Raw genomic sequence first — 27,066 nt, forward strand, 5'->3', positions numbered from 1 at the left:
ACCTTTTCGTACAGCGGCAACATGTGGACAGGTCTGTGGTCCTCCGGGTTCTTCGACTTATGAAAATTTGGGATGGGAATCACCAAGGTCTTCTTTCGTCTGGGAATTCACCTCAAGGCAGCGATTTGTTTACGATATCCAGCAACTCAACTGCAACCACGTCCAAAGCATCCATCATGACCCGTTTCGTGACATTTTCAACTCCAGCACAATTCTTAAGTGGCCGTATCGTTTCCTCCAGTTAGTTCATCGTGATTGGTTCAAACTTACTCAACAACTTCTTGTGTTCCGTCCCTCCTGACATCGGCGACGGAAATGCCTCGGTGAGAACTGGTGTCTTGCGATCAGTAGGTATTCGTCGAAAAGAGTTCGGTCATCTCTTTCAGCTTGCTCAACAGGGTTCGGGAGAGTACTTTGCATGCAGAGTTGAGGATTGAATGAATTAATTAGAAGTCGGGACGTCATCTTAACCAGAAACCAAAACTCAACACTGTATTGTTCACAATTTCTTCATTCTTAGTAGAACACCCAACCTACTTTACTCATCCTCCTCCTCCTCGCGTCGCAAACTACCAAACACCTTGGCCGGAACCGCCTGCTTCTGAATGGGCATCTTCTTGCTAACGTCCTCCGCAGCTTCCCCACCCTCACCCTCGGTCCCTTCTTCCTCATCCTCTTCCTCCTCGTCATCCTCGTCGATGTCGATCTCGTCCGGATTGACCACCTTGTCAGCGTTCTTCGACCCGCCCTGCGTCTCACCCCGCACAAACATAATGTTGCCGCCGCTCGCCCCAACGGCCGCGATCGCCCGGGCCGACGTTTCCGCTGCCTTCGCCTCCAGTGCGCGCATCGCATCCCTCGGTTCCGACGAGCCCGCTCCCGTCACCGCCGAGTTGATCAACGTCGCGGACATCATGTTGATTTGCGTGTTGTACGTGGCCTGGATCGATCGCTTGATGCGCAACATCTCGCGCATCGTGTCCTCGTTGCCGTGACGAATCTCGAACTCCTTCCACGTCTGCCAGAACTCGGCCGTAATGCGCGGGTCGCACATTTGCGAGCAGTGCGCGTAGATGGCGCGGGCCCGATCGATTTCGCCGAGTTTCGTTTCCATCTCGGCGAACAGCATGCACATCTGGCGGGATTGCGCTTCCTGGAGGACCTCGATGGCCTTTTCGTAGATCTGGCGGGTGCGCGGGATTCCGTAGATTTCGGCGGCCTTCTTGATGTACAGGTTAAACATGGCGAACGCTTCGTCCTCCTTGACGGCGGTTGTTGCGCGCTCGTAGACGGCCATCGCGTGACGGGCCAGGCCGTGATCTTCCTCGAGTTTGGCGTACAAGAGGTACAGGTTTTTCGCCAGGTCTGGGGGACATCCGTCGAGGCATTGTTCGAAGAGATCGCGAGCACGTTCGAGCTTTTGGCCGCCGTAGCGTTTGAGGAATTTCGTGAGGTAGGTGTTCCAGATGTCGTACACGTTGGGCCACTTGAACAGGGAGATGCCCTTTTCGTACGCTTTGAACGCTTCTTCAAAGTAGTTGTGTTCTTCTAGGAAGAGCGCGTAGTTGATGATGATCTGGGGCGTGCAAATCTTCAGGTCGATGATGCGGTCGTAAACTTGCTTGCAGGTTTGGAACGTCCCGAAGGACTCTTCAAGATCCGCGTACATGGACCATAGCTTGAGAGATTTATAAACGCGCATCTGAACCGTCTCCGTATCGTCGTGGTAGGCAACCTTCCGCTTGGGCATCGCCGTTGCGCGCTGCATGATCTTCAACGCTTCGTCGTAATTCTCCGCGCGGATTTCCATCTCGGACCACTCGCACCAAACGCTGGCCAGTTCATCCACCTTCAAGTAGTCAACCTGGACGGCCTTTTCAAACACAATCCTCGCATCCGGAAGCTGTTTGTTCTTTTCGTAAAACTTGGCAAACTCAACCCACAGCGTGTACAGCTTGCCAACGGCCAGTTTTGGCTGAACCGTGTGCACCGCCTCCGTGTACGTGTTGATGATCTCGTGGGGCTTGCCCTCGAACAGCTCGATGCGCTTGTGCCATTCGGCCACATTGTGCGGATTCTGCCGCAGCAAGACACTGTTCAACAGCAGCAACCGACGCTCCATCAGATATTCAAAGCGAGACATTCGAAGTTCCACGTCAATTTCTTCGTCCTCAGTCGGGGTCGGATTCTTGGCCATCTCTTCCATCACTTTGCTCAAGCTCAGTTCCTCAAACTGGGCGTACGCGTCAAACACCTGGCTAAAGTCACGAACCGTCGTTACGGTCTGGATGGCTTCCTCGTAGATATCCCGCGCCCGATCGAACAGTCCACTTCGAACGTAATAATCGGCCAACGAGTTCCACAGGTGACCCAGCTGGTCCGTGTAACGACGCAGACCTCCCCGAATGATTGCGTCCACGTTCAACGAGTGAACCTTGTCCGGATTCTTGGAAATTAACTCACACAGCTCGTTCCACAGCTGATGGTTCGACTTGCCGTGCTTCGACACAAAGTTCTCGTTGTCCACGATGCTGGCCAACTGCTGCGCCGCCTCGTCCAAATGTCCAATCGACACCAAAAACTCCACGTACTCCTCCGCGTCCTCCGGACAAAGCTTCAGATACCTTCGCCAAACTCGAACCGCCGTCTCCGGGATGTCAAACTTGCGCAAAAACTGCAAATACAGCGGCCACATCCGGTGGTGCTGCGTAATCGGCAGCGCCCTCAACGCCCTATCGAACAGCTGCCTGGTCCGCGTTATCCGGCACTGCCCGGTCATGAACGCACAGTAATCCATCCAAATCCGGGGCATCTTGTGCATAAACACCAACGCCCGCTCGAACGCATTATTAACCTCCTCATACTCCGAATCCGTGATACACTTGCCCTTAACCTGCCGCCGCAGCGTCTTCAAATAGTTGTACCAAAGTTTGTACGACCCGGGCAGCTCCTTCAACGCTCGCTCAAACACCGTATTGATCACGAACTTGGGCGCATTGCGCTTGTGCTCGACGTACCGCATCCAGTGCTTGACCGAGTACGCGTTCCGGAGGATTTCCTCCTCGTACGGCAGGTCCTCTTCATTCTGTGGCGTTGAAAAATAAACAACTTGTTAGAGGAAATTTATAAACAGCGATTTAAGCGATACTTACGAAGAAGACATCCGCCAAATCAACGCCCGCAGATATCGGCATCGTGGCTCGGCTTGTTGCGACCAGTTTGAGGCAGGTTGGAACCGGAAAGCACGGGAAATTCGAGGGAAATAGGTATCACAATTTTTAGGAAAAACTTGCTAAACGTTTGTAAACAACCGGTGCGAAACGCGTTTGATTTCTTTTGACGTTTGGGATTTGTTGATGTTGCCCCGCGATGCAGTGGCTGGTAGCACCAGCCACTGCACTGTGGGGAGCGTTATTTAAATTTGGGCAAAAACATATTTACACAACTCCCTAAAGATGATCGGAAGGAACCAGGAGGATGCTAAAGGCCGCCATGTTGGGTGGCAAATTACACAGTAGTTAAGTTGAATGTTTCATGTGATAAAAGTACAACTTTGAATGAGGTCAACTGCCCGATGTGTCCTTAATAATCCAAACTTTAGTACTTTATTTTGCAAACAAATTGATAAAAATCACCTGAAAAACATACACTAACTTTAAAAGTTACATACTGGTAACATTTTTCATAAAATCAATAATTATTTTATAGCCCTTTTATGCCTGCAGTTTTTGTACTTTTTTTATAGTGCGCAGTTACTTTGTATGGTTCCGTAACGAAAAGCTGTTCTTTTGTGCTGGCGCCGTAATTGACAGCTCCCTTTTGTTCTGGTGCCGAAGTTGACAGCTTGTGTTGGCTGCATGCGAGCTGCCTGTAGTGAGATATAGATGTCACCCGCTTGGAAGGAACGCATAGCTCCATATCTGGAGTTTTTTTAAAAGGTCCAATACCATTTTTTTAGTTTTTGCTTTTTGAGTGTTTTTTAATACCCCTGACTCAAGGCGGTTTCCAAAACACCCAAAAAGCAAAAACTGAAAAGGAACAGAAACAGAAAGTGGTCTTGGACGTTTCTTCGCGCGGTGCTTGTTTGCAATAAGTTTTGACAAAAAAAATGATTTCTAGAGTTTTTTTAAAGGTCCTATAAACTATTGTATTAGGTTTATAGGACCTATTAAAAAACTCTAGATTTGTTCATTTGAATGCGACTGAAAATTTCAAACGTGTCTATATTTTTTTAAATTCCAAATTGTCGTATAATTTCGAATCTCAAAACACAGAATCTTAAATAATATTGAAAGATGTATTTAGTATTTTTGCTATAATAAACCAGAGTAAACCAGAGGGAAAATTCTAACAATTTAGGAATTTAAGAATTGGGTGCTAAAATGAAGCTTAAATTTGTTACATTATTGTTCGCAATGATAGAGCTATGATTTTGGGTCGCATCATCATCTTTTGTGTTGAATCCTGACCAAATACCCTATCCTAATAACACATTTTCAGGTTCCTGGCGCTCGTTGCAGCTGCCCTAGTAGCAACCTGCGCTAACTAACATTCCCGTCCCTTAAAATCGAGATCTACAAACTGACATGGCGGGCGCCGCGGGTGGCCAATAACTACCTATTAGCAACTGATCTAGCTTTAGCAACCGTGGTGTTTTATCTTTTCAGCGCATTCATACATGCTGTTGATAAGGGAAACACCACTAGATCGTCGAAGCATATGACCAGTAGTGCTGAAAGGATATTACGGTTCTGTTCAGCAACGGAGGGGCAACCATGGGTGGTTTCTCATGCTCATAATAATATTGTCCGTTTCTCTCGAAAGTACACGCCGCGCGGCATTTCAGAATGTCCCGCAGACACTGTTGCCAGCGATTTTCTGCACTTTTGGTGCAATAAAAAACATTCCCGGCAACAATGCCATGCAATTCGAAGAAGAAGATCATCAAAAACAAAACGCACAGTATTGGAATTGACAGCGCGCATTTGCCGAAAGTGCGACGCGTCGTTTCGAGGCTGGTATGCCGCGTGTCTTTTTCGGGAATACGCGCAGTAATCTAAGCTTCAAATTTGTTCTGCAAAAGCAAAAAGTGCGCAGCCACGACCGCTAGCACCAATCACAAAGAAATAATTCGTTTGTCGGTTTCGGCCTCTTCCCTTTCTCGCCTCGCAAACGACGATATTCAAAACAAAACGTGTGCTTGTCTGACAGCCGGTCCGCGCGGTTTCACAACATGTTTTCGTAACCGAGTCTCTTTTTAAAATTTGTAACAAAAATCTCGCGTTTCTTTCGTGAAAACTAACTAAAAGTAGCGAAAAATGTTAGCCCACTTGAGGTTTCTAAATTCCTGTGGGAAAAGTGCAAAATACGTGCTTGGTTCGGTGAATTCACTCAACGCTGGAGCGTCAAATCTCCGTCGGTTAAGTTCCGGATTGGAATCACCCGAGGTGGACATCTCGCTCAGCACAGGGTAGGGTGGTCTGCTTAAACAGTTTAAATTATGTCTTACAATTTTCTATTTCAGTCGCGTAGTTCGCATTTCGTCCGGTAAGTACGCGCGCTTCGCCGATGGATGTTCCGTCGTGACGGTCGGGGACACGGCCGTGATGGTGACGGCGGTGGCCCGGCAGAAGCCGGGGGGCGGTGGGTCAAACGCTTCATTTTTGCCACTGGTGGTGGACTACCGACAGAAGGCGGCCGCGGCCGGTCGAATTCCCACAAATTTCTTGCGCAGAGAGATGGGCCCGTCGGAGAAGGAAATTCTGGCGGCGCGATTGGTGGACCGCTCGATGCGGCCACTTTTCCCAGCGGAGTTTAGATGCGACACGCAACTGGTGTGCAACATGTTGGCCATTGATTCGAGCAATCTGCCGGATGTGCAGGCGATAAATGCGGCTTCGGCGGCGCTCAGTTTGAGCGACATTCCGTGGAACGGTCCGGTGGGGGCGGTTCGGGTTGGGTTGGTGGACAACGAGATAATAATTAATCCGACGCGGAAGGAGCTGCAGCTTTCAGCGTTGGATTTGGTCGTTTCGGCTACGAAACAGAACCTGGTGGTGATGTTGGAAGGTCGGGGCAACATTGTGAATGAAAATGAGCTGCGGATGGCGATTAAGAAGGGCACGCAGGAGGCGCAGCTGATCATCAACGGGATCGAGAAGCTGCAGAAGAGCCACGGTAAGCCAAAACGGGCGTTGGAACCGTTACCGCAGGCCGATGAGGAGATTGAGGCGGCTGTGAGGACGATGTCCGAGATGCGGTTGAGGGAGATTTTCCGAGATTTCACGCACGACAAGTTTAGTCGGGACCAGGCGGTTAGTAAGACCCGAACGGACACGATCGATAAGGTTTGGTCGAGTTATCCTAGTGTAGATCCGGGATTGATAGGGGAATGCTTCAACAAGTTCACGAAAAGTGTCTTCCGGGAGATGGTTTTCGAGGAGAATCGACGCTGCGATGGTCGGTACTTGGACGACTTAAGGAAAATATCGTCCAGCGTAAACATGCACAAACCACTGCACGGTTCGGCGTTGTTCCAGCGAGGACAGACGCAGGTTTTCGCGACAGTTGCGTTGGATTCGCAGGAAAGCGCCCTAAAACTGGATCCCATCACATCTCTGGACATGGGCGTCAAATCGAAGAACTTTTTCCTGCACTACGAGTTCCCACCGTACGCGACTGGTGAAACGGGCAAGATTGGACCCGTAGGACGGCGAGAAATCGGTCATGGTGCCCTGGCTGAGAAGGGCTTACTGCCAATCATTCCAAACGACAATCCGTTCACAATTCGCCTAACCGCAGAAGTACTCGAATCTAACGGATCCAGTTCGATGGCCACCGTTTGCGCGGGCTCCATGGCCCTCATGGACGCGGGCATCCCCGTTCAGGAAGCAGCTGCCGGAGTGGCCATCGGCCTAATGACCAAATACGAAAACAACGACACCAAACACCTTCAAGACTACCGAATACTAACCGACCTGCTGGGCATTGAAGACTACCTCGGCGACATGGACATGAAGGTCGCAGGAACCCGCCGCGGAATGACCGCCATCCAGGCAGACATCAAAGTCCCCGGAATCCCGCTCAAAGTCGTCATGGAGTCCCTCCAGAAAGCGATGGAAGCGCGCTTCAAAATCCTCGACCTCATGAACGAGTCCATTAGCACCGTTCGCACCCTGAAAAAAGACTGCTGGCCCGTCACGGACAAACTCCAGATCGAGCCCCACCAGCGATCGAAGCTGCTCGGGCCCGGAGGAATCAACATCCGACGGCTCTACCTGGAAACCGGCGTCCAGTTCAGCCAGGAAGACGAAAACCAGTTCCGGATATTTGCCCCCTCGGAGGCGGCCATGCACGAGGCGAAAGAGTACCTGGAAACGCTGATGAAGACGGAAAAGGTGCCGGATCTGGAGTTTGGCGCAATTTACACGGCGAAAATCGTCGAGATGAAGGACACCGGCGTGATGGTGACGCTGTACCCGTCGATGTCGCCGGCGTTGCTGCACAATTCGCAGCTCGATCAGCGAAAGGTAAGCGAAATTTTGATGTTTGGGACTGGGAGACTGGAAGACTTGAAGACTAGAAGACTAGCCAGCATTGCCTTGGCGTTCTCGATGGCGAGATTCCTACTCGAAATTTGGTGTCTGAAGGCTTGAAACGTTGAGGCAATTTAAACCTCTTTTTACTTAAGATCCAATCCATCCCTTGATTTCAACTGACGACCAGGAACTCTACCAAGAGGGCTTTCTAGACAGAAATTTAACAACACATTCAAAGTATGTTTACATGGCAGATGGAGGTTTGTTTGCATCAGATTTGCTTTCTCTTTCTAGCAAAAGTTTTTTGTCAAGCGATTTCTAGCTGGTTTTTTTTAACTGACTGCCCGATATTTCAGCCAACATATTTCGCAGGGCTGTGACAGCTCGAGCTCGATCATTGTTTGCATCAGGACACTGTGATGAGAAGTTCGTCATTTTTGGATTAAATTATTTTTTTTACTAGGCTTAGAAAGCCTTAGAAAAGTTTTTTACCCAGGGAGACGACTCCTACACCTGGACAGAGTTAACGACCTAATCACTAAAGAGTAAAATTATGTTTTGGTTACTATTAGAATTAATAATAGCACTCAAACATCAAAATCAGTTGTTGAACTTATGTTGACATTTCAATCCAATTGATTTATGAGCATTGGCTGATTCACGAAGTGATTTGTTTACCTTTTTTGGGAGGGTACCAAACGTCATACCATACAAAATTGCTGCCGGATCTTTTCTGGGAGAGATACGCAATTTGTATTGATTTGACGTTTGCTGAGGGTACCGAAAAGCTTGGTTATGTTCTACTTGCAAAATCAATATGGTATCAAACTTTTAGCAGCTGTCATTTCAAAGGTTTTTTTAAAATAATTTTTCCTTCTCATGGCAAATCCATTGTTAGAATATCCAATTACATCAAAAAGAACAAATCATAGTTGAAAGGTACTCCAAAACTCTATTAGGTTATAAGAATTACGAAATTGTGAATTGATTATTTACTATTAAAAACAAATTGAATTGAATTGAATTTTGACAGCTGTCAGTCGTTGAAATTAAGGAAGTATTAGACTACGACAAACAAACAAACAAATTCGCAAACAAATTTTTTGATTGTTTAGCAGTTTGTCTGCACGTCAGCCTGCATACATTTGACTTTGATTGCGAGTTTGGCAAACTGTTCAAACAAGAAATAGTGCGGGTTTGTTGTAGTCTAATTCCTCCTTAAATTATTTTCAAATGTCGGGTTTTGAAATTTTGAAAATATTTTTATGGAAAAATAAAAAATAATCACAATACAATACTTGTTCTTTATACTTAAGGCTACCAACTCTTGCTGAGCAAAAATCCGTACACTTTGCCGATATGACACCATGGTGTAACAAAAACTGTCAATGAGTTATTTAGATAAATTTAATTTAATAAATTTGAGAATTAAAAATATAAAACTTTGTCGTTTTTACAGCTAACAAATTTTACAAAATGCTATCAGAGTGCTTATGACTTGCACGTTTAAAAGTATTCATAAAATAAACCGTGATTTGAATCATTATGTTCTTCAATTTTTTTGTTAAACGTTTAAAAGTTTACGAAATTTCAAGTTTGTTTTTACGAATAATATCGTTCTTAGTGTTTTGTGGGCTACCAATATTTTGATTTTTTGAAAAAAAAAAGTATTGATTCAAAAAATCATTATCATCAAAGATTTTTGGCCCGTTCTGGAAATTTCTGAAAAATTTGTATGGAAAATTATATGGACAAACTAATGATGCAAAATGGCTTCTTTTGGCATACTGAAGGCACCAAAAAAGTTTTAGAAGTTTTAGATGGATAAAAAAAATACAAAAAAAAAAAAATACAAAAAATACAAAAAAAAATAAAATAAATAAAAAATTAGATAATTAAATAATGGCATCATTAGTGCGCTGACCACGGGGACGCGCTGTCTTGTTTTTGTATGCTTATTATCATTTCTTTTGTGTCGCTGTTTGTGTGCTTGGGTGCGGGGTTATTGTATATAGGTGAAGGGATTTTATTAAATATTCATTATATTGTATTATTATATTTAAGATCAAAAGTGCAGTGCTTCTTGGGACGCGCAGTCCTGTTTTTTCGTGATAATTTTCGTCTCTTTTGTGTTGCTATTTGTGTGCATGGGGTGATTGGTTTTATGTGATTAGGTTTTATTTTTTATGTTATTTTCTTTCTCTCCATTTCCTCAGTTTGATTTGCGATGCCTTTCCGTCGGGTCGTGTTTTTTTCGCGTTCGTCGTCGGTGTGTTTTTCGTTTTTTGTTTTCCGTTTTTTTTCGCGTGCGTGTATGTGTGTAAAGGTGCGGCTGGCTCTGGTTGTCATCGATGACAATTGAGCCAGTCTGATTTGCGATGCCTTTCGGTCGGGTCGCAGGGTTTTTTCGCATTCGTCGTCGGTGTGCAATAACAACAAAACCTTATCATACCATTTCAGCTCGATAAACATTGTAACTCGTCGTTCGCTTCGTTAATCAGTACCCCACTAAACATGAATCATGTAAAACTCGTAAAAACATCTCAATTAAAAAGTCAGACTGTTAAATCCTTCATCATTTAATTACAAATAATTTTGGTTCTATCTGTCCACAGCCGGCTGTCTAAGATAAAACCATTTCAATTAAAAGTTAACAGCCGATAAACGGGAAATGACTCATCCGCAGCATCCGATTGCTTGCCTTGAGAATAAAACATAATACCTTTCAACAAACACTATGATTTTGGGTCACATCATCATCTTCTATGATGAATCCTGACCAAACACCCTATCCTACTAACAAATTTTCAGGTTCCTGGCGCTTGTGGGGTGTAAGCACAGAGTAAATCAGCTGCCCTAGTAGCAACCTGCGCTAACTAACATTCCCGTCCCTTAAAATCGAGATCTACAAACTGACATGGCGGGCGCCGTTGGTGGCCAATGACTGTTACCTATTCGCAACTGGTCTTGTTTTGGCAATCATGGTGTTTTATCTTTTCAGCGCATTCGTACATGCTGTTGATAAGGGAAATACCACTTGATAGTCGAAGCCTATGATCAGTAGTGCTGAAAGGATATTACGGTTCTGTTCAGCAACGGAGAAGGACAACCATGGGTGGTCTCTCATGCTCATGCTCATGCTCATGCATAATATCGTTCTTAGTGTTTTCACGAACACTTTTCTAGAGTTTTTTTTATTGAAATGACAACAGTTTACAACAGTTGACCATCGTCCGAGACGGTTGGCTCAGCAGTCTCAGCAAATCAGTTGTTTTATTCAATTGGAAATATTCTACGTGCCTGGACCACAACAACAACAAAACACAACGTAGGGAATTATGAGCCGGCCCCTTGGCCGAACAACTTCTTTTTAGTCAAACTTTTCCCCCATCGACTTTTTTGAATTGTTCGATTTAATTTGATTTTAAAAAGGTCAACAAATAGAGAATTTTTCTAATTTCAGAAAGTTGATTTTTTTAACATAAAAAATTCGGACCAATAGAGCATTATCACACTCAAACCCAGATGGTTTGACACCAACTGTTGTTAAATGAACGGGGTTACTTTTTAGTTTGACACCCCCTTTTTACACGGAGTTCACACACACTACTAAACGTTTGTTTTGATAGTGTGCGTGAGCATCGTGTAAAAAGTGACAGGTCGTCACTTTTTAGTTTGACTTCGACCAACCAACGGGATACAAACTAAAAAAGTGTCAAAATTGTCAGAGATGCTTTTCTTTCAAAATTCCTTAAATGCAAAAAAACGAAAAGAATTCGCAATTTATACCTAAAAGTAGCTATAAATCAAAAACAGTACATTCCATAAAAAAAAAGTTTTAAAGTATTTTTTGATTGCAAATTCAATTTTGCTCGAAAAAAATATTTTTTTTGCCGGATTGGTGTCTTCGGTGTTGATCATAAAATCCTTTCTTAAATTACAGAATTTCATTCATTTACATACCCATTTTGCATGACCCCAAATATGTATGAAGACCTGTGTGGAAAAACTAATGTTGCAAAACTGCTTATTTTGACATAAGGAATGCATGGACGTAGTTGCAGGCCAAGGACTGATACCTAAGAGCATGCAATGACACTGACCTTGTTGCGTGCTCTTCGGTTGACGTCCACGTAAGGAACATCCTGGAAGGAGCGTAACTAACTACATCCGTAGTTCTGTTAGATCATCCGAATTATCTGATGAACAGTATAGCTCTGGTTCCTTGCGAGTGTCCTATTTTCTTACCTCCACGTTGGCTTGGTTTTCATGATGACCTAGGTGGTGGCCTGTGGAAACGGCTCGTAAACCTTTGACCGTCGTGAGTCAGAATCGAGACGGCTAAAAGAAAGGGGCGCGCCAATGTGGGAAAGGGAAGTAATTTGTGATTGTAGACGGTATTGTTTTGATTCGCAGTATGTTGAGTCAACTGCTGTGGATGTACCTGAAACATCGCACAACGGGGTTTCTCTTCTTTTCATTCTCAGCTACCACCTATTTCCTATTTTTATTTTGCTCTTCTGATTCCCAATTCTTCACTGATTCTTCTATTTAATATCCAACATTTGATTTTAATTTTACTAACTTTTGATTCTCTTATCTCTCAAAGCTTTTCCACTCTTTTCTATCAATTGATACTACTGTAACAAACTTTGTTTTGTTTTTTTTTCCTTAAAAATATACTTTTCCTTAATGTACTAGTAACATCAAGTCTATTTAACATTCGCCTAATCTTTTTTGATTTTATTGCGAATTTATTTATTTGAATAATTCTTTAGGTATCTGTCCTATAAATTATCATTACTATATTCTATGCTTGTTTTGTATCTCTATTTATTAACTATTGTCTAATTTTACATCTAATACATCTAGCTTCTCATTTTTATTCTTCAAAATACGCTCATCATTCTCTTACTATTGATACTTGATTTTTATAAAATAAATTCTCTTTTACTGTCTATTTTTTTCAATCTTCACCCTTTTTTTTGAAACAAGTGAGGTTTGAGCCCTTACTCAATTTATGGAATGACTAAAGGATTAACACAAATATTACTATTGTATTTTTGGTAAACTTTCATAACATGCTTAGGACCAAAAATTGTAACAAAACACCGCGACAAAAGAAATAGCAACAGATAAACAGACTCAACAATAGGGAAGATTTCAGGAGAAAACAAGACACAGTAAATAACAATAAGTTTTTGAATTCAAACTAAAAATAAAACAGTTTTTGCTTTAATGAAAGTTGAAAGGCACACTATAAATGGTTAGGCGCTTATACTTACATCAAACCCTACTTAATGTACCACCCCCGGCCGAGTTAAAATGCGTAACCAGAAAAGAAGGTGTGCATGCCTGGCACGAACACTCAAAGCGTGTTCTAGCGTGCTGCTCGTACTGACTCAGAGCAAGGGTGAGATGTAGGTGTAAGGGCAGTGCGTGTTCGTCGGGAACCTAGTGCATAAGATCGGTCAAGGCCCGTTCTTACACTGAAAATTGCGAATTGCGAATAAGGAATGCATGGACGTAGTTGCATCCAAATCAAAAAATGAAAATTTGAAAATCGTGAACAAATTGCGAAATTGTAGAGATCTACTACTCCTTATTGACCGGGAATTGAATTGAATTAAAATTCTGAAAAAATATCAATTGATGACATCCTGGAATTTAGTGCCTCTATTTTCATTGTTAAAAATTGAAATATATATAACATCTATAATATTTAAAAGGGCTTTTTTTATTTTTTCTATTTTCGTTTTTTAGTCTTTTTTTTTTGTTAAAACGCCAATCGAAGAACTTATTAACTTATTTAACAATGATTGTTATTTTGTATAGGTTTTGTCTGAAGCAATACTTACCTGTAATTGGTTTAACATTTTTGATGCTTGGAATGGTTTATATAAATGTACAATGTTTTGGAATTTAAATTTTGTGGGTTGCCTAAATTTGATTTAAGTTGTTTTGACTGAATGATGGAATTTTACTTAAAATCCTACCTTAATTATTTAACAATTTCAAGACAAATTTAACAGACTGTCGTATAAAAAACAACAACAATTAGAAAAGAATTCAAAATCTTATCTAAAAAAAAAACAACTCCCCCAACTTCCACTCTATTGCAGATCGCACACCCGTCGGTACTAGGCTTCGAGGTGGGCTCGGAAATTCAAGTCAAGTACTTTGGCCGCGATCCGGTGTCCGGGTTTATGCGCCTCTCGCGCAAAGTTCTCCAAGGTCCTGCCTCCTCCCCGGTCCGCAATCTTGACCGCTCTTCTTCCAACGGCAATGGAAGCTCGCACGATGTGAAGTCCTCGTAGGGTAATTTCACAGAAATAAAAAAAGACTCTAGAAGTGTGTTCAAAAGTAGTGTTTAATGGTGCTTAAAAACCTTTGTAAATAATTCACTAAAAAATACAATCGTAAGACAAACCGTAACTGGGGTGTGACTAGGTGTTTTGTGAAAGAAATTGTCCCTAACGAATTAGTAGCTTTCCGGTACGATCAGCGCGATTCCAGCTGCGACGAGCTGCGCTCGACTTAGTCCTTGTCCAATTTCGATTGCAATCTGACAGATTAGTGCATCGCGGGAGATGTTGTTGTACAGCGCAATCTCGAACCGATCTTCCCTTTTGGCGCTCGATTTTTGATCCACGGTTGACACAGCATAGTCCAAAATGAACGGTCCCGTAAGGTTGGAACCAGATTGCGGAGTTCCGTGCTGGATTCCCAGCTTGCCGTTCGTTAGGCAACCGCCGTCGATCTAGAAATTAAGACATAATTTTAAAAAAAGTTAGTTAGACGTTAGAAAAAAGCGTTCGTATTCGTATCTTACCAACAGCGACGCCACCGTAACCGCCTTCTCCCGCTTCCGCTCGTCAAAGTACGCACACAGCTTCAGCTCCGTGGTGGACACGCCCAGCTCCTGCGACTTGACCATCTTGAGCGTCGTCAAAAAAGCCTCCACGTTGAACAGATTGTTAAAGTTCACCTCCACGATCGGGTTCTCCTCCGCGACCTTGTTGTACAGCAGTTCCGTTTCGCGCGTTTTAAACCCAATCGCCTTCAGGTACTCGATCACCGTCTTCGGCCCGCTCCAAAGCCTCCGCCACTGCAGCGGCACCTGGTTGTCGCAGATGGTCGTCAGGATGGTGCGATCTTTGCCGGAGATGGTCGCGATCTCCTTGAGTGAGCCCTTGATCGTTTGCAGACACCCGTCGATCGCTTCGTACAGGTTGCGCACGGTAGTTAGTTCCGAGAGCACGAAGATCATCCACGGGTCGTGGCGGTTCCGGTTGCGATCGATGACCGAATCGAGGCGGGTGGCGATCGTTGCGTTCTGGAATTGTTTGTTCGGGGTTAGTTGGAGATTATTTAGAATATATTAATTCTTACCATCAGCTTGTTCCAGAGATTGATGATCGGTTTGATCCGCTTCTCGTAGTTCTGAACACTTCCGCCACTGAAGTAGCTCTGACGCAGCTCTTTCAAGGTATTCCTACAAAAGATGACATCCCTAGAAGCGTTCGTAGATGCTGGTATTCCGTACAGATTGGGCGTATCCGTGTCCGGTAGCTGCTCGACGACCTTCAAGTAGTCCTCCAAATGATTCGAGTTCGGAAAGCTAACGTTCATGAACATCGGCTGCCACCGGCTCGTCATGATCTTCTCGTCGAAGAATTCCCGCAGCAACAGCTCCAGCTTCTCAAAGTCGTTATCGTTGTCGATGCGACCTCCGTAGCCAACCTTTTCGCAGAGACCCTGTATCAGTGGCCAGTGAATCTTGAGCGTGTTCGATCCCTCCGTATACCGAATCAACTGCATCGCTGTTCGCAGATCGGACTCGCAAAAGTCGTACCACTTGCTCCAACCTTGCGGCACGTACGATCGTCGTTCCTGCACAATCGAATGCAGCAGAAACAATCCCACGTACAGCTTGATCGACTTGTAATCTCGCTTCTTAGTCGCGGCTCCGCCGTGCTGTTCCAGCAATAACTTCATCTTGTACTTTAGTCCGGACGGTGGCTCGAACATAACCTTGTTGCACTTCTTCAGAAACACTTCGTACAGGTTGCGATCGGTTTCCGACGTCAGCCATAGACGGAATCCTTCGGCCGGAGTTGCCTGCTTGAGTTCTTCGTCCAGATGCCGTAGCCAGTGCGGAACGGTGTGGATGTTCTTGATGCAGGCCCAGCCTCCGGCCGATGCGGCTTCCGTAATCAGCTTAAGTGCCTCCTGTTCATGACCCTTGCTGACGGCAAACTCGGAGTACTTTGAAAGGCCAATGGTTTGCTTGGCGAATTCTCGTATTTCGTCCGAGGGATCAATGCCGGAGGCGGTTATCAGCAGAAGTGGTTCCTCAGAGGCACTTTCGTCGGAAAGGACCTTGACGGAGGGACGTGTACTATACAGAGTTTTAAGACCCAAGATGTTTTGAACAGAGCGGGTGATCGTTCGGATCAGCAGATCCGGTCTAAGCACTTGTGCCACCAGGATAGACTGGAAGTCACTGACGCCAACTGGGACAATCCCGTCGTTCGATTCGATATACTTCTCCCAGTTGTTGACGTTGTCCAGGTTCAGCTTAGCGTACAATTCCGGATGTTGCTGCTTCAGAGCGATCAGCTTCGGAACGCACTCCTGCTTAACCCAGGAAGGAATCTGCTGATCCGGGGTGTGCTCTGCATTGGTAAAGTTGAGCACAAACGATTCCCACTCCTTCTCGGGAATCTGCTCCGAAAATGCTTGCTTGCAGATGTTCAATCCCAGGATCATCTGCTCGTTCTTTGGCGTGCTACGACTTAACAGCGAAAATATTCTTCTGATCAGCAGCTTGTACAGCTCCTCTACACTCGAGTGTTTCTCGTTATCGATGACCGTCAAAAATATCGACGTAAATTTGGCCACGTTGATGCTGTAGAACCGTTTGATACCCATGTAGAACTTGGAGGCCAGCCTGCACAACTCCTTACGGCGATCGTAGTGCTCCATCAGTTGGTCCCGTATTCCGACAAACTCACCCAAAGACTGCTCGATCGAGCTTGCACTGGCCTTGATACTGTTCAGCGTATTCAGCAACGGATCATTCTTCAAGATATCTCCAGACGACGAAGACAACTCCTGTAGCAACTTGTTCTGCAAGCTCCGCTTTTCCTTCATCAGCTTTCCCTCCTCCTGCAGTAGATCCACACGCTTCTTCTCGACCTCCGGATCCTTCGCCAGCACCCACCTCGCGGTTAGAACATCCGTCAGCCCAGCGACCGTTGTGGTGAACATCAGGTTCATAAAGTGCGCTTGCAGTTCCGCTCCCAGGTTTATGCGTTCGTTTTGCGTTACCAGTATCAGCTTGAAGTCGTCGTGCAGGTCGATCAGCTTGTTGCCGACCTGAACCATACGCTTGTTGAATCGACTGTGGATGCGGGTGAAGAACAGGGATAGCAGTGGAGGTTCGATCGAGTTGACGTTGCGGACAATCAGGATCTTTCCGAAGCGAATCGCTAGCTCCAAGATGTAGCCGAATCGTTCCGCAGATTGGTGCGTTAGCTCGAAGGTTCGGTTCAGGTACTGAAGGTAACTCGTTAGCCACTTTTGACCTAGCTCAGTGGGATCTACTAGTAGAGGGACCGGTGTAACGCCAAACGGTAGCATCAAAAATTGATTCAAAATGGTTGCATTCTCCCGATACTGCTGGTCTGCTGTCAGTCCCATGCTTTCCCATATGATCTTGTCCTGATTGGTGATGAGTTCGTCAAGGTCGAATGGTTCCTCGCGCACCAACTGTGCAATTTTGTTCAGTACGTTTTTTCGTTGATCTAGAGATAGATGCGACAAGTGCGTTATACAGAACGCTGTCAGGAAGCTTCGCTTGTCCATGTTGGCTATTGTTGCGTTCAGTTCCTCGAGTTCCGTACTCCAGCTTACATACTCAGAACTCAAGCTCTGTACGAGCACCTCCGCTGAATGTAGCGTCTGCTTGGCATCTTGCAGCTTGATCTCCAACATGGCAGCTTCCTGCGTGTAGCTATTCAACTGTTCCGACAGCTCTTTAACCTTGCCGTTTACATTATCCAACCCACTGGATAGAGATTTCATCTCGGATTCTGCCTTTTCCAAGTTCTCCCGCAGCTCCATTTGTTCCCGCTCAAGCGGCTTGATGCTCTGAATTACCTTCGAATATTTCACGTTCGCCATTACCCATGCCGCTAGGGGTGCAGCTGCCGCCGAAGCTCGCTTTGCATTTTTCTGCTCGTACGAATCTGCTTTCGTTTGCAGCAATTTCTCCACGGATGCGCAGTTTTCCGGACTGATTCGTACCGGATCCAGCGACCGAATGTCCTCCTTAACCCCACGCTTCGCCAGGAATGTCTTCATGCTGTTCCACGACGTATCCCGGATACCCATCAACCGCAGTACACCCTCCAGGATATCACGAACCGCTTCCGGTGGTGCTCGCAGCGATCGTATCTCCGACAGGGCTTCCGTCTTGATCTGTCCGACTGCAGCGCTCGCCTCGCGAAGTATCGGTTCCACCAGACTGAGTTCTTCTTCGATAGCCTTCTTCCGCTCCATGAGCTTGACGCTACTCTCCTGCGTCTTCCGTTGCAGTTCCAGCAGTTCCGTTTTCTGATCGTTCGCTCCTCGCATCGTGCTGGATATCATCTCGAGTGATTGGTTGGCGAGCTTCCGCTTCTCCGCGAGTGCTTTCTGCTTCTCTTCGGCTTCCAACTTGAGCTTCTCGACCACTTTGTGAGTTTCCGACAGCTTGTCGACGCCGATCTGAATCTTGTCTTTGTAGAGTTGCTTGTCGGATTTGTTGTTGGTGTAGATATGACGGTACGAGCGGACCAGCAGCGTTCTTCTCTTCGGTGAGTAGGTCCACTCGCTGATGTTGCCATCAAGAAGATCGTTGAAGAATGTTGGCTGTGGTACTACCGGGTCTTTGCCAATGTCCGCAAGGTATCTCGTCAGACTTGCACAAGGTGTAATTTTATCTTCCAGTATCCAAAGCATCTCCGATTTGTGGTACAGCGCCGAGTAGTTCTCAAAGAGTTCTCGAATTTTCGGCGAAGAATGTTCTAGCAGTATCACCAAGTGGAAGTTATTCCTCAAGCGTTGCAGAAAATAGGTAGCCAGCGGCATTTGGAATGATTCCAGAGCGGCTTGAGCCTTCAACGGGTTCGCCAAATTCTCCAGGTCGTCACCGAAGAAGTCGGTCAGTTCGGCGCCTTCCAAGATAGCTTCACAAGTTTTCATAATGTCGCCAAGATATTCGATAACGGAGTGGTCAATATAAAACACGACCGGTTCGTTTTCCAAGGCGCAGTTTTGCATGACGATTTTCAGATCGTTGTTAAAATCGATCAGCGAATAGTTCCGGGAGGTTTGCGGAAAAGCAACCTTGATGTTCAGCATGGAACAGGCCACGTAGATGACTTCCAAGCGGAAGGAACCGATCTTTCCGCAGATTACTAGGTTTGTTTGAGGACGGGAAAGAGCACGAACGGTTGAAGCGATGAGGTTTAGGAAGGTATCCGACATGGGAACGTCTACGACGATTACTTCGGAATCTGGAAAAGGAGATTGATTAGTTATGGTAACGTTAGGAACACTTGCTGACACTTACTACACATCTCGATCGTCTGATTGACCATCTGCTTCAGGTACTCTCGATCTACCAGTTGCAGTTCGGAATTCTTTTGACCTTCCTTCGCAACAAACACGGCACTCGAATCGGACTCCAGCAGCATTCGGAAGTTGTCCCTAACAATTTCATCGAACGCCTGCCGATCATCATCGGTCACCAGTCGATCCCGGAATATCCGGTTGCACTCGTACCGCAGAGCTTGACTAAAATTCTCTTCAGGGTAGTGCAGAATTCCACTGATCCATCGTTCGATCATTTTCGGTGTGAATCGATAGTGCAGAACTTCACTGCGGTTGAACCGAGACTGAATTTCGAAGTAGATGTTCATGATCGCCCGTACGAGATCGTTCAGTTTTAGTTTGATAGGGGTCTTTCCAAGCTGGTTGTAGATTGGTAGTATCATGCTCTTGACGATACTTTCCATGTCTGTTTGGTTCGGGTACCCGATCCGCACCAGGTGACTTATGGACAGGAACCTGGGAGATATCTGTACCTTGCTTAGGTCCGAGAGGGATGCACAGATCTGAATTCCGGAAACGCTGATCCACTCGAGCGTGTCCGAGTAGAAGCCGCTGCGGTTGATGATCTGTAGTAGTAGTTCGACGACCTCGCAGGTTCCCCAGGAATCGATCGAGCACAGGTCGATGTTTTTGAAGTAAAGTACAATCCGGGAAAATTTGGGTCGGTACTCTTTTCCCTTCACCGTTGTCAATACCAGCGAGTTTTGCTTCAGGGTATTGAGGATGCTGGATGTCTTGAGCTGGGCACTGCAATTTATGGTCACCAGCTGGTATCCGTTGAATTCGGCGACGATCGTCTGCAGCAGTAAGCTCTTACCGTTACCGCTAGGACCAGCAAGGAGTGCTACCTGGCGATTCTTGGATCCAATTATATGTTTCAAGAGTTCTCCGTTCAGCTTCATTAGCGGAGTCTTAACCAGTACGTTCGTGTAGACGTTTTCGTTGATGAACGACCCAGCGATCTCATCGGTACTGTACAGCTCGATCATGTCTCGAAAGCTGTTGAAATAGTGGTACTCTGCGACTGAACTATCCGTTACGGTGATGTCTGCCCAAGAATAGACCTGGTTTGAGAGTTTGTTCTTTGCATCACTGTTGAGAACTCCGTTGAGTCCACACAGCAGATCTGTGCAGAACTGCTCGTTGCATTTGACACCATCGATCGCAAGTAAGGCAGATTCAGCTAGACTCACAAGAGAATATCCAGCAGGTCGAAATTTACGTTCCTCGATCCAGTCAATCGCTTTGAAGAAGTGCTGCTCCAGGTAAGACTTCAGGATATCGGCGTTGGCTTGCTTTGCCAGCCATGCGTTTACGATCAGCTGATAGGGGAGATCTTCTTCGTTTAGGTTTATGATTCCCATGCGGGAAATGGTGGCTGGTGAGGCCGTCGACAGATCGTGCGTCTCAAAGATAAAGTTGACGTTGCTACCGAACTGAATTCTCCAACCGGATGGCAACGTAAGCAGTCGGTTGTCGTCCAGTACCGAATTCAGAGCCTCTATCCACTCCGGGTCAACATCACCGTCGCAGATTATCCACGAGGTGACCGTTTTAGGTTCTGCGTTGACTGCAACTGCGGTAGACGTCAGTACTCCATCTGTCCACTGCCGGGTGTCCGGATCGAGGTTGCCCAGCAGTTGTACGCGGTTCATGGATTTCGGCGAGATGATGTGCGCTCGGATTGTGTTACCTTGGGTGAGAAGAGCCTCTTTCAGCACTGCTATTATAGTTGATTTGCCAGATCTTGGTGGTCCAATGACCACAACTCCCATTCGCTTCTGCAGCTGTGCGGCAAGTTCCAAGCACTTGTCCACCTGTCTGTTGTTTTGTTGAAATCCTAGCACTGAAAAAGCGTCTACCACCTTTGATCGCAACTCTTCATTGTGAGCGCTTGCGATCGCTACTTTCGGGAACACGCTGCCAAGAAGAATATCGAACCGTCTACAGTCAGCTAGCGTTAGTCGAGACATGGTGTTGGATCGGATTACGTTCACCGCTAGCCCGGCTTCCTGATCATAACTCAACTCGTCCTGAGATCCTTTTAGCGCCGATCCGCATGCAGATAGGATCGCTTTCAGCTCTCTCAAACCCCAGTCGTAGTGGCGCTGCTTGGACAGCATCTTGTTGGCAAGTTCAAACAACTCTACGATCTGCGCACCGATTTGATCGGCATGCTTAAACCCTTCCACAAATAGGGTAACGCGAGCGATTTGTTGCGGTCGTGGGGCTTGCATCGCTATTGGACGGAACAGTGCTTGCAGGTTCAGTGGAAGTTGTTGACGACCTCCGTACTCTTCTCCGGCGGGGTTAAGCGTAACGAATACACAGCAATGGCTGTTGAGCGGTATAGTTGCGTTGTTCAACTGGACCTCTTGCTGTTTGTCTTTAAGTGCAACCTGCAGCGGTTGTATCAGCATGGATATTGCGGAGAGCGTAGCTTCCTGAAGCCTATTGAACTCGTCAAAACAACCCCAGGCGCCGGAACGTGCTAGTCCGGAGAGGATCAACGCCATTGCGGCGGTATCAATTTTTTCATCACAGTTGAAAACCAACACCAGACGGCCTAGCATAGCTCCGAGAGATTTGACGCACTCGGTTTTACCGGTTCCAGCAGGCCCAAACGGATTACCTCCCAACCCGAGCTGCATCGCTTGGGTAAGGATCAGATAGCAGTTGTGTGCCAGTGAAGTGTACACCAGTTTGTTGTAGTTGCCGAGGAATTCGTAGGAGTATTCGAACTCAGCGTAGACCATCTTGACTATTACGGTCCCATTGCGATCGATGTAGAACTTGAGTTGCTGAAGCCAGTACCAGTCTTGGAGATTTGTTACGTTGTGGTTACTGAGGTAGTCCACGGTGGTAGATTGGTACACCAAATCTATTAGCAGAGATCGTAGTTTTATCTGAGTCAGCGTGTCGGTACTGTTGTGAAGCAGCGTCGAAAACCTATTTATCTCGCTCTGGATGTGTCTCTTGAGATCCGCTAGTTGCATTCCGGAGATTGCTTTCTCCGTGCGACGTGTAAAATGGATTGAGTTGACCAAACAGATAATCTGCATAGGAAAATCTCGGATTACGCGATCATCGAACGCATCGGACTCTAGACACTTTTTGATCAGGGCTTTCAAGGTCATTTTGATCTCTGCGACTAATGTATTCAACCATTCTTCAATCGGTGGTGTGATTGATATGGGATTCGTTAGTGATACTTCGTCACCTTCCTCACTCCAAAACGTAACAATCCGGGAGTCTTGTATTGTCAGCTTGAATATTCCAGGAAACAGCTTCCGTATGTGCTTCTGGATGATCGCTTCCTTCGAAGACTGACCCAATATTTCCAGCAGATCATCGTCCGATAAGAAGTAAAACCTGGAGAATACGTTTCGCTTTGTAGTGATGTATGAACTCAGTGCGTTCTGACATCGAGATATTTGGCTCTGTAGTGTTTCTATGATCGATAGGACGTTGTTGATTCGGTTCACGGACACCACCCTCGGATCATCTGCTATTTCCTTCATAATGTAGCGGAAGTTCTTGTCGATGCTTTTGAACACGGCTTCCTCTTTTTTCAACGTTCCAGCACCGAATATCGGCTGCAAGTAGATCCACTTCTTCTGAATCTGATTCAAATGGGTTATGATGTACTCAAGGTTGTTCAACTTTTCCTCCCAGACGTTTGCTTGATCTGAGAAAGACTCGAACGAGGCGGAATTCTTCGCCGACTGCAACAGAAACTGGTTGTCGCCAATCTTGTTCAAAGTTTCCGTGTAGTCCTTGATCAGCGCCACTGCCGAACCTTTCGAATCGGTATGTTCGATGAGCTTAAGCATTGCGGTTGCACTCCACTGTTCCAGCTCTACGATCGCTTGCCTAATGACGTGCTCGGATGCTGCTTGCCGTACGATCGATTGGATTTCTGCCGCTTGAAGTTGGAGATTTTCCGATACGGCGAGAACGTCTCCCAAGCACAGATCATGCTGGGATTTGGAGTCAATTTTCAATAGTTGGCAGATCTTGGCCCAGTGCTTTTCGATTAGGGCTTCCGACTGAAGAGAGCTAAGTATTGGAATGCACGCTCGATAGCGTTCCATCGTGGACACGATACGAGTGCTAGCGACACTTGGCGGCTGATTTGGGGATTTCTCCCACCGTGCTAGAAAGTCGGTTAAAATGTGTGGTCTACGCCGGTAGATGGTCCACTCTTCGTTGGCAACGGTGTCGTAGTCGTTGGTAAATTCGTTGAAGATTTCCCAATTTTTGCCTTGATCGCGGATCTCCGCTTCAAGTTTAGTGAATATCTCGTCGTAATTTTCGGGGACTTTGATGTTGAACTTTTCGGTTTGCTTCCGTAGGGTTTCTCGTTGACTTATGATGGTCTGCCACTGACCTTGGCGCTCCCGGAACAACGTCATGTCCGCGTTGTCATTGGTCTGGAAAAGGATACGTGAATCTTTGATGTTTGAATTTTATTTAAGTTATCTTACCTCGAGATCACGTATAGTTGACTCCCATCTGATCGAAAACTTTTCAGCTTCATTGTTAAGCTCGTTGATCTGCCTTAGAATATTTTCCTTAATAATATCCAGTCGACCCTGCAGCAGCGTCTGGTGGTTCTCGATCAACGGATGCAGTTGGTTCCACTGAATCAGAATACCTCCAAGAGCTGAAACACGTTCCTTGCACCATCCAGCCAGGCAGCTGTCCTTTCCCTGCAGTGACTTCATCAGTTCGGTCATCTTGGGCAGATCGCACACGATTTTTTCGTACTTTGCACTGGACTCCGAGATGCCCCATTCGTCCTGGGGGATGTTCTGCAGCACTTGGAACGAGTACGCCAAATATTCTTGCAGTACGGAAATGCTGTCCAAAATGGACGTTCGCAGACTGTTAGACAGCGCTTCCCAGTAGCGTCTGCTGATGGCATCGACGTCCGAGCACAGTGGAGCGTAATTGACGATCAGGCAGTCGATCTCCTTCTCAGACTGTTGAATCCGTGCGATCTGTTGGCTGAACTTTTTGCAAGCCCGGAAGTTGTTATCCCAGTGCTGCCAGGTAGTGCAGTGTACCGTACACAGCTGTTCCATGTCGGTCATACCGAGGGCAATGAACGGTGTCCAGCTGTCTCGAAACTCGATCAACTCACGGAACACTATCTCGGCCCTTTCGTAGAGTACGGAAAAGTGTTGAGCGTTACGTTCGATCATCACCTTGAAGATGGCCGAGCTCTGCTCCGACAGGCCTTTGAAACCCAACGGTTTCTCGATGAATCGACGAAGTTGTGAGTAGTATTTGGACTTGACTTCCTCTAGGGTTGGACGGAACTGAATTTGCTGCTGGCGAAACACCAAATCTACGTGGATGTCCGGGAGTTTCTGGTGGACATCCAGCAATCCGGCGACGTATTGGTACTCGAGCACCTTGTACAGCTGGTGATCCCAGTGTAATTTGAAAGGGTTCAGGTTGGTGTAGCCTTGCTTTTCGAGGTTAAAGATGATCTCACGGAGAGTTCGCATTTCCTCCTTCCACACGTTGCTCTGTCGTATCAGATCGGTGTCCATCAGTTTCAGTACAGACTTCTTTGCCTGCTCGTGATAACCCGTCAGCGCATTGTTGTCCTTGGATAGCCGCTTGATGGCGTCCTGCAGACTGGTTATGTACCGCTCAACGGAGTCTTCATCGTTCCAAGATACGGATTCACTCTTGACAAGGTTTGCGAACTCCATGGCGTTCTTCAGCATGATTGGTCGTTGACATGGGATCATCCGATCGCCGATTGTGTTGTGAAACAACGCAATCTGCTGTAGCCTTCGCGCGTATGAAATGAACTTTGTTGAATGTGTTATGCTCTTCTGAATCTCTGGATCCAGTTTCAGACCGAGGTTCTGCAAGTGGCGTGCTTCATCGCAGAACGTTACGATCTTCGGCCCAAAGGTGACCTTCATCAGCTGTCGTTCAGCTTTGTCGAAGATCACCACCGGTTGGTTTTCCCGAAGACTCAGCTCTCCATCCCGGATTGCGCTTTTCGAGTTTTCGGTCCAACTTTCAAAGTTGGCATGGATCATTGCTTGAATTTCTTCGTGGAACGCTGTTATCTTTCCGAGGGCTCTCTCGAAACCATCTCGATCGTGGAGAATTTTCGAGGCAACGGCTTCCAGCTGTCCGATTTGCTTCTCCACAACACGATACCAACGGGTTTCCGACACTATCGGTGTCACATCGTCTTCGGTGTAGTTCGCATTGGTCAGCAGCTCCCGGAGCTCACGGATGATCGTGGGAATGCTCTGAAAGAGCTGCTCCCGCTCAACCGTTAGCGTTTTCAGAACGTACGGTCGGTTGAAGATGTCTTTGTAGCGATCGAACACATGGATTGCCTGGCGTGGGTTACCGACGCTTTCGTGAATCTGTTGCTTCAACAGGGCCACAATCTTCTCGTCGATCTTGGCGAGGGATGCCTCCATACGTGACTTGGCGACCTCCCAGCGTTTGTTGCCCAGCGGAGTGAGGTCGTAGATGTTGATTTCCTTGAACGGTTCGGCAATGTCACTGATGTTGATAAAGTATTCGTCACTGTCGAAGAACAGCGCATACAGCAAGTCTTTGGAGTTTTTGATCTCCAGGATCTCGGTGTAGCGCGTGCGAAACTTGTCCAGCTGTTTGGACTTGTACGGGTCTCCGATCCACGCGTGTTGTTCGTAGTTGGGCCAGAACAGGCGCGTCAGACTGTCGAAGGTTTGATACCACGCTTCCAGCGTTTCCTTGACATGGTTGATGGCTGCATCCAGCAAAATCGATCCGGTATCCCAGATGTCCAGTTCGTTTAGGTTTTCGGTACACGTAGTGACGACGTGGGTGGCTGGAATGAAACTGTTGTTACCTGTATGTTTCTAGAACATTCATGCATGCTTACAGATAAGATCGAAAATGCTGCACATTCGATTCTGCGGGTAGTGGTTTGGTAGTCTCCAGATCTCATCCAGATGGGACTGACAAACGTCTATGAAGTCGTCTAGCTGGGTCAAGTTACCCTCGGTTGAGTCCCTACAATAAATCATACTAAATATCTCAGACTGACACCGATTTACTATCCATACTTCATGCTACTATTGACCTTCTCCAGTATCTCAGCGAATGATCGCGCTGCTTCGCGATCCGCTTTGGTGGGCAGCGTTCGTGTCTTTTGCACCCAAAACCCAATTTCATCCTGAATCGAGAGAATGCCGGATTCGGTCAGTCCCAACGACAGTCCCAGGTTGGAATGTAGGTTCTGCAGGATGTTCTTCACTTCGGACGAGTATTCGGATTTTTTCAATATGTACGGAGAGAAAACTCGCTGCAACGAGTTGTAGATGGACTTGGCGAGGCCTCCCTCTAGGGTTAGCATGCCGATCTTGGGTGCCGTCGCCGGACTGTGGTAGTCCAAGTTGGGGATCTTGTAGAACAGCAGGCAGTACTGCTCTTCCACGGGGACCGCATTTTGGAAAAGGACTTCGCCATCCAACGACACGGCGGCCAGAATCGTAACGTCGTCATTTTCCAGAAAGTCGGTAATTATTTCTGAGTTTTCTGCGTTGGACGCGTTGAAAAATTCAACTTTAAAGAGAAACCTCAATTATTTATTGTAATCTATCATTTTGTAGTAAATCTACAATATCTCACCTGCCGTATCGTGAATAAATTTGAATCTATTTGTCATTTCGACACTATTTTAATGCAAATTTAAACACTTTACAATCATTTGGCCAACCTCAATCTAGTAAACCGGTGAAAATTTTGTGTTGTTCCTGTTTGGTTGCCATGGCAGCGTGGGGTCCCGTGTCGCCAAGGTCACCGCGTACCACGTGGGTGAGCCGGATGTTTGTAAACA

The 27,066-nt window shown here is 46.2% G+C and overlaps 3 protein-coding genes across 3 annotated transcripts; 1 reads left to right on the top strand and 2 right to left on the bottom strand.

Moving 5' to 3' along the window:
- Window positions 1-491: 491 nt before the first annotated feature.
- Window positions 492-3,321, bottom strand: LOC6037836 (pre-mRNA-splicing factor syf1 homolog). The gene is made up of 2 exons (XM_001847658.2): window positions 3,153-3,321; window positions 492-3,085 (listed from the first exon to the last, which is right to left on the bottom strand). Exons 1-2 carry the CDS (start codon window positions 3,192-3,194, stop codon window positions 539-541), a joined length of 2,589 nt encoding a protein of 862 aa, XP_001847710.2. The 5' UTR covers window positions 3,195-3,321; the 3' UTR covers window positions 492-538.
- A 1,866-nt stretch (window positions 3,322-5,187) lies between these two features.
- On the top strand, window positions 5,188-13,973 carry LOC6037837 (polyribonucleotide nucleotidyltransferase 1, mitochondrial). The gene is made up of 3 exons (XM_001847659.2): window positions 5,188-5,470; window positions 5,525-7,529; window positions 13,661-13,973. The coding sequence occupies exons 1-3, from the start codon at window positions 5,319-5,321 to the stop codon at window positions 13,853-13,855; spliced, it is 2,352 nt and encodes a 783-aa protein (XP_001847711.2). The 5' UTR covers window positions 5,188-5,318; the 3' UTR covers window positions 13,856-13,973.
- LOC6037839 (cytoplasmic dynein 2 heavy chain 1) lies at window positions 13,891-27,065 on the bottom strand. Its single transcript, XM_001847660.2, has 8 exons — window positions 26,859-27,065; window positions 26,294-26,792; window positions 26,110-26,240; window positions 23,687-26,055; window positions 19,159-23,632; window positions 14,931-19,102; window positions 14,371-14,874; window positions 13,891-14,298 (listed from the first exon to the last, which is right to left on the bottom strand). Exons 1-8 carry the CDS (start codon window positions 26,893-26,895, stop codon window positions 14,020-14,022), a joined length of 12,465 nt encoding a protein of 4,154 aa, XP_001847712.2. The 5' UTR covers window positions 26,896-27,065; the 3' UTR covers window positions 13,891-14,019.
- Window position 27,066: the final 1 nt, after the last annotated feature.

Source organism: Culex quinquefasciatus, chromosome 2, assembly GCF_015732765.1.
Source record: "Culex quinquefasciatus strain JHB chromosome 2, VPISU_Cqui_1.0_pri_paternal, whole genome shotgun sequence".
NCBI lineage: Eukaryota > Metazoa > Arthropoda > Insecta > Diptera > Culicidae > Culex > Culex quinquefasciatus.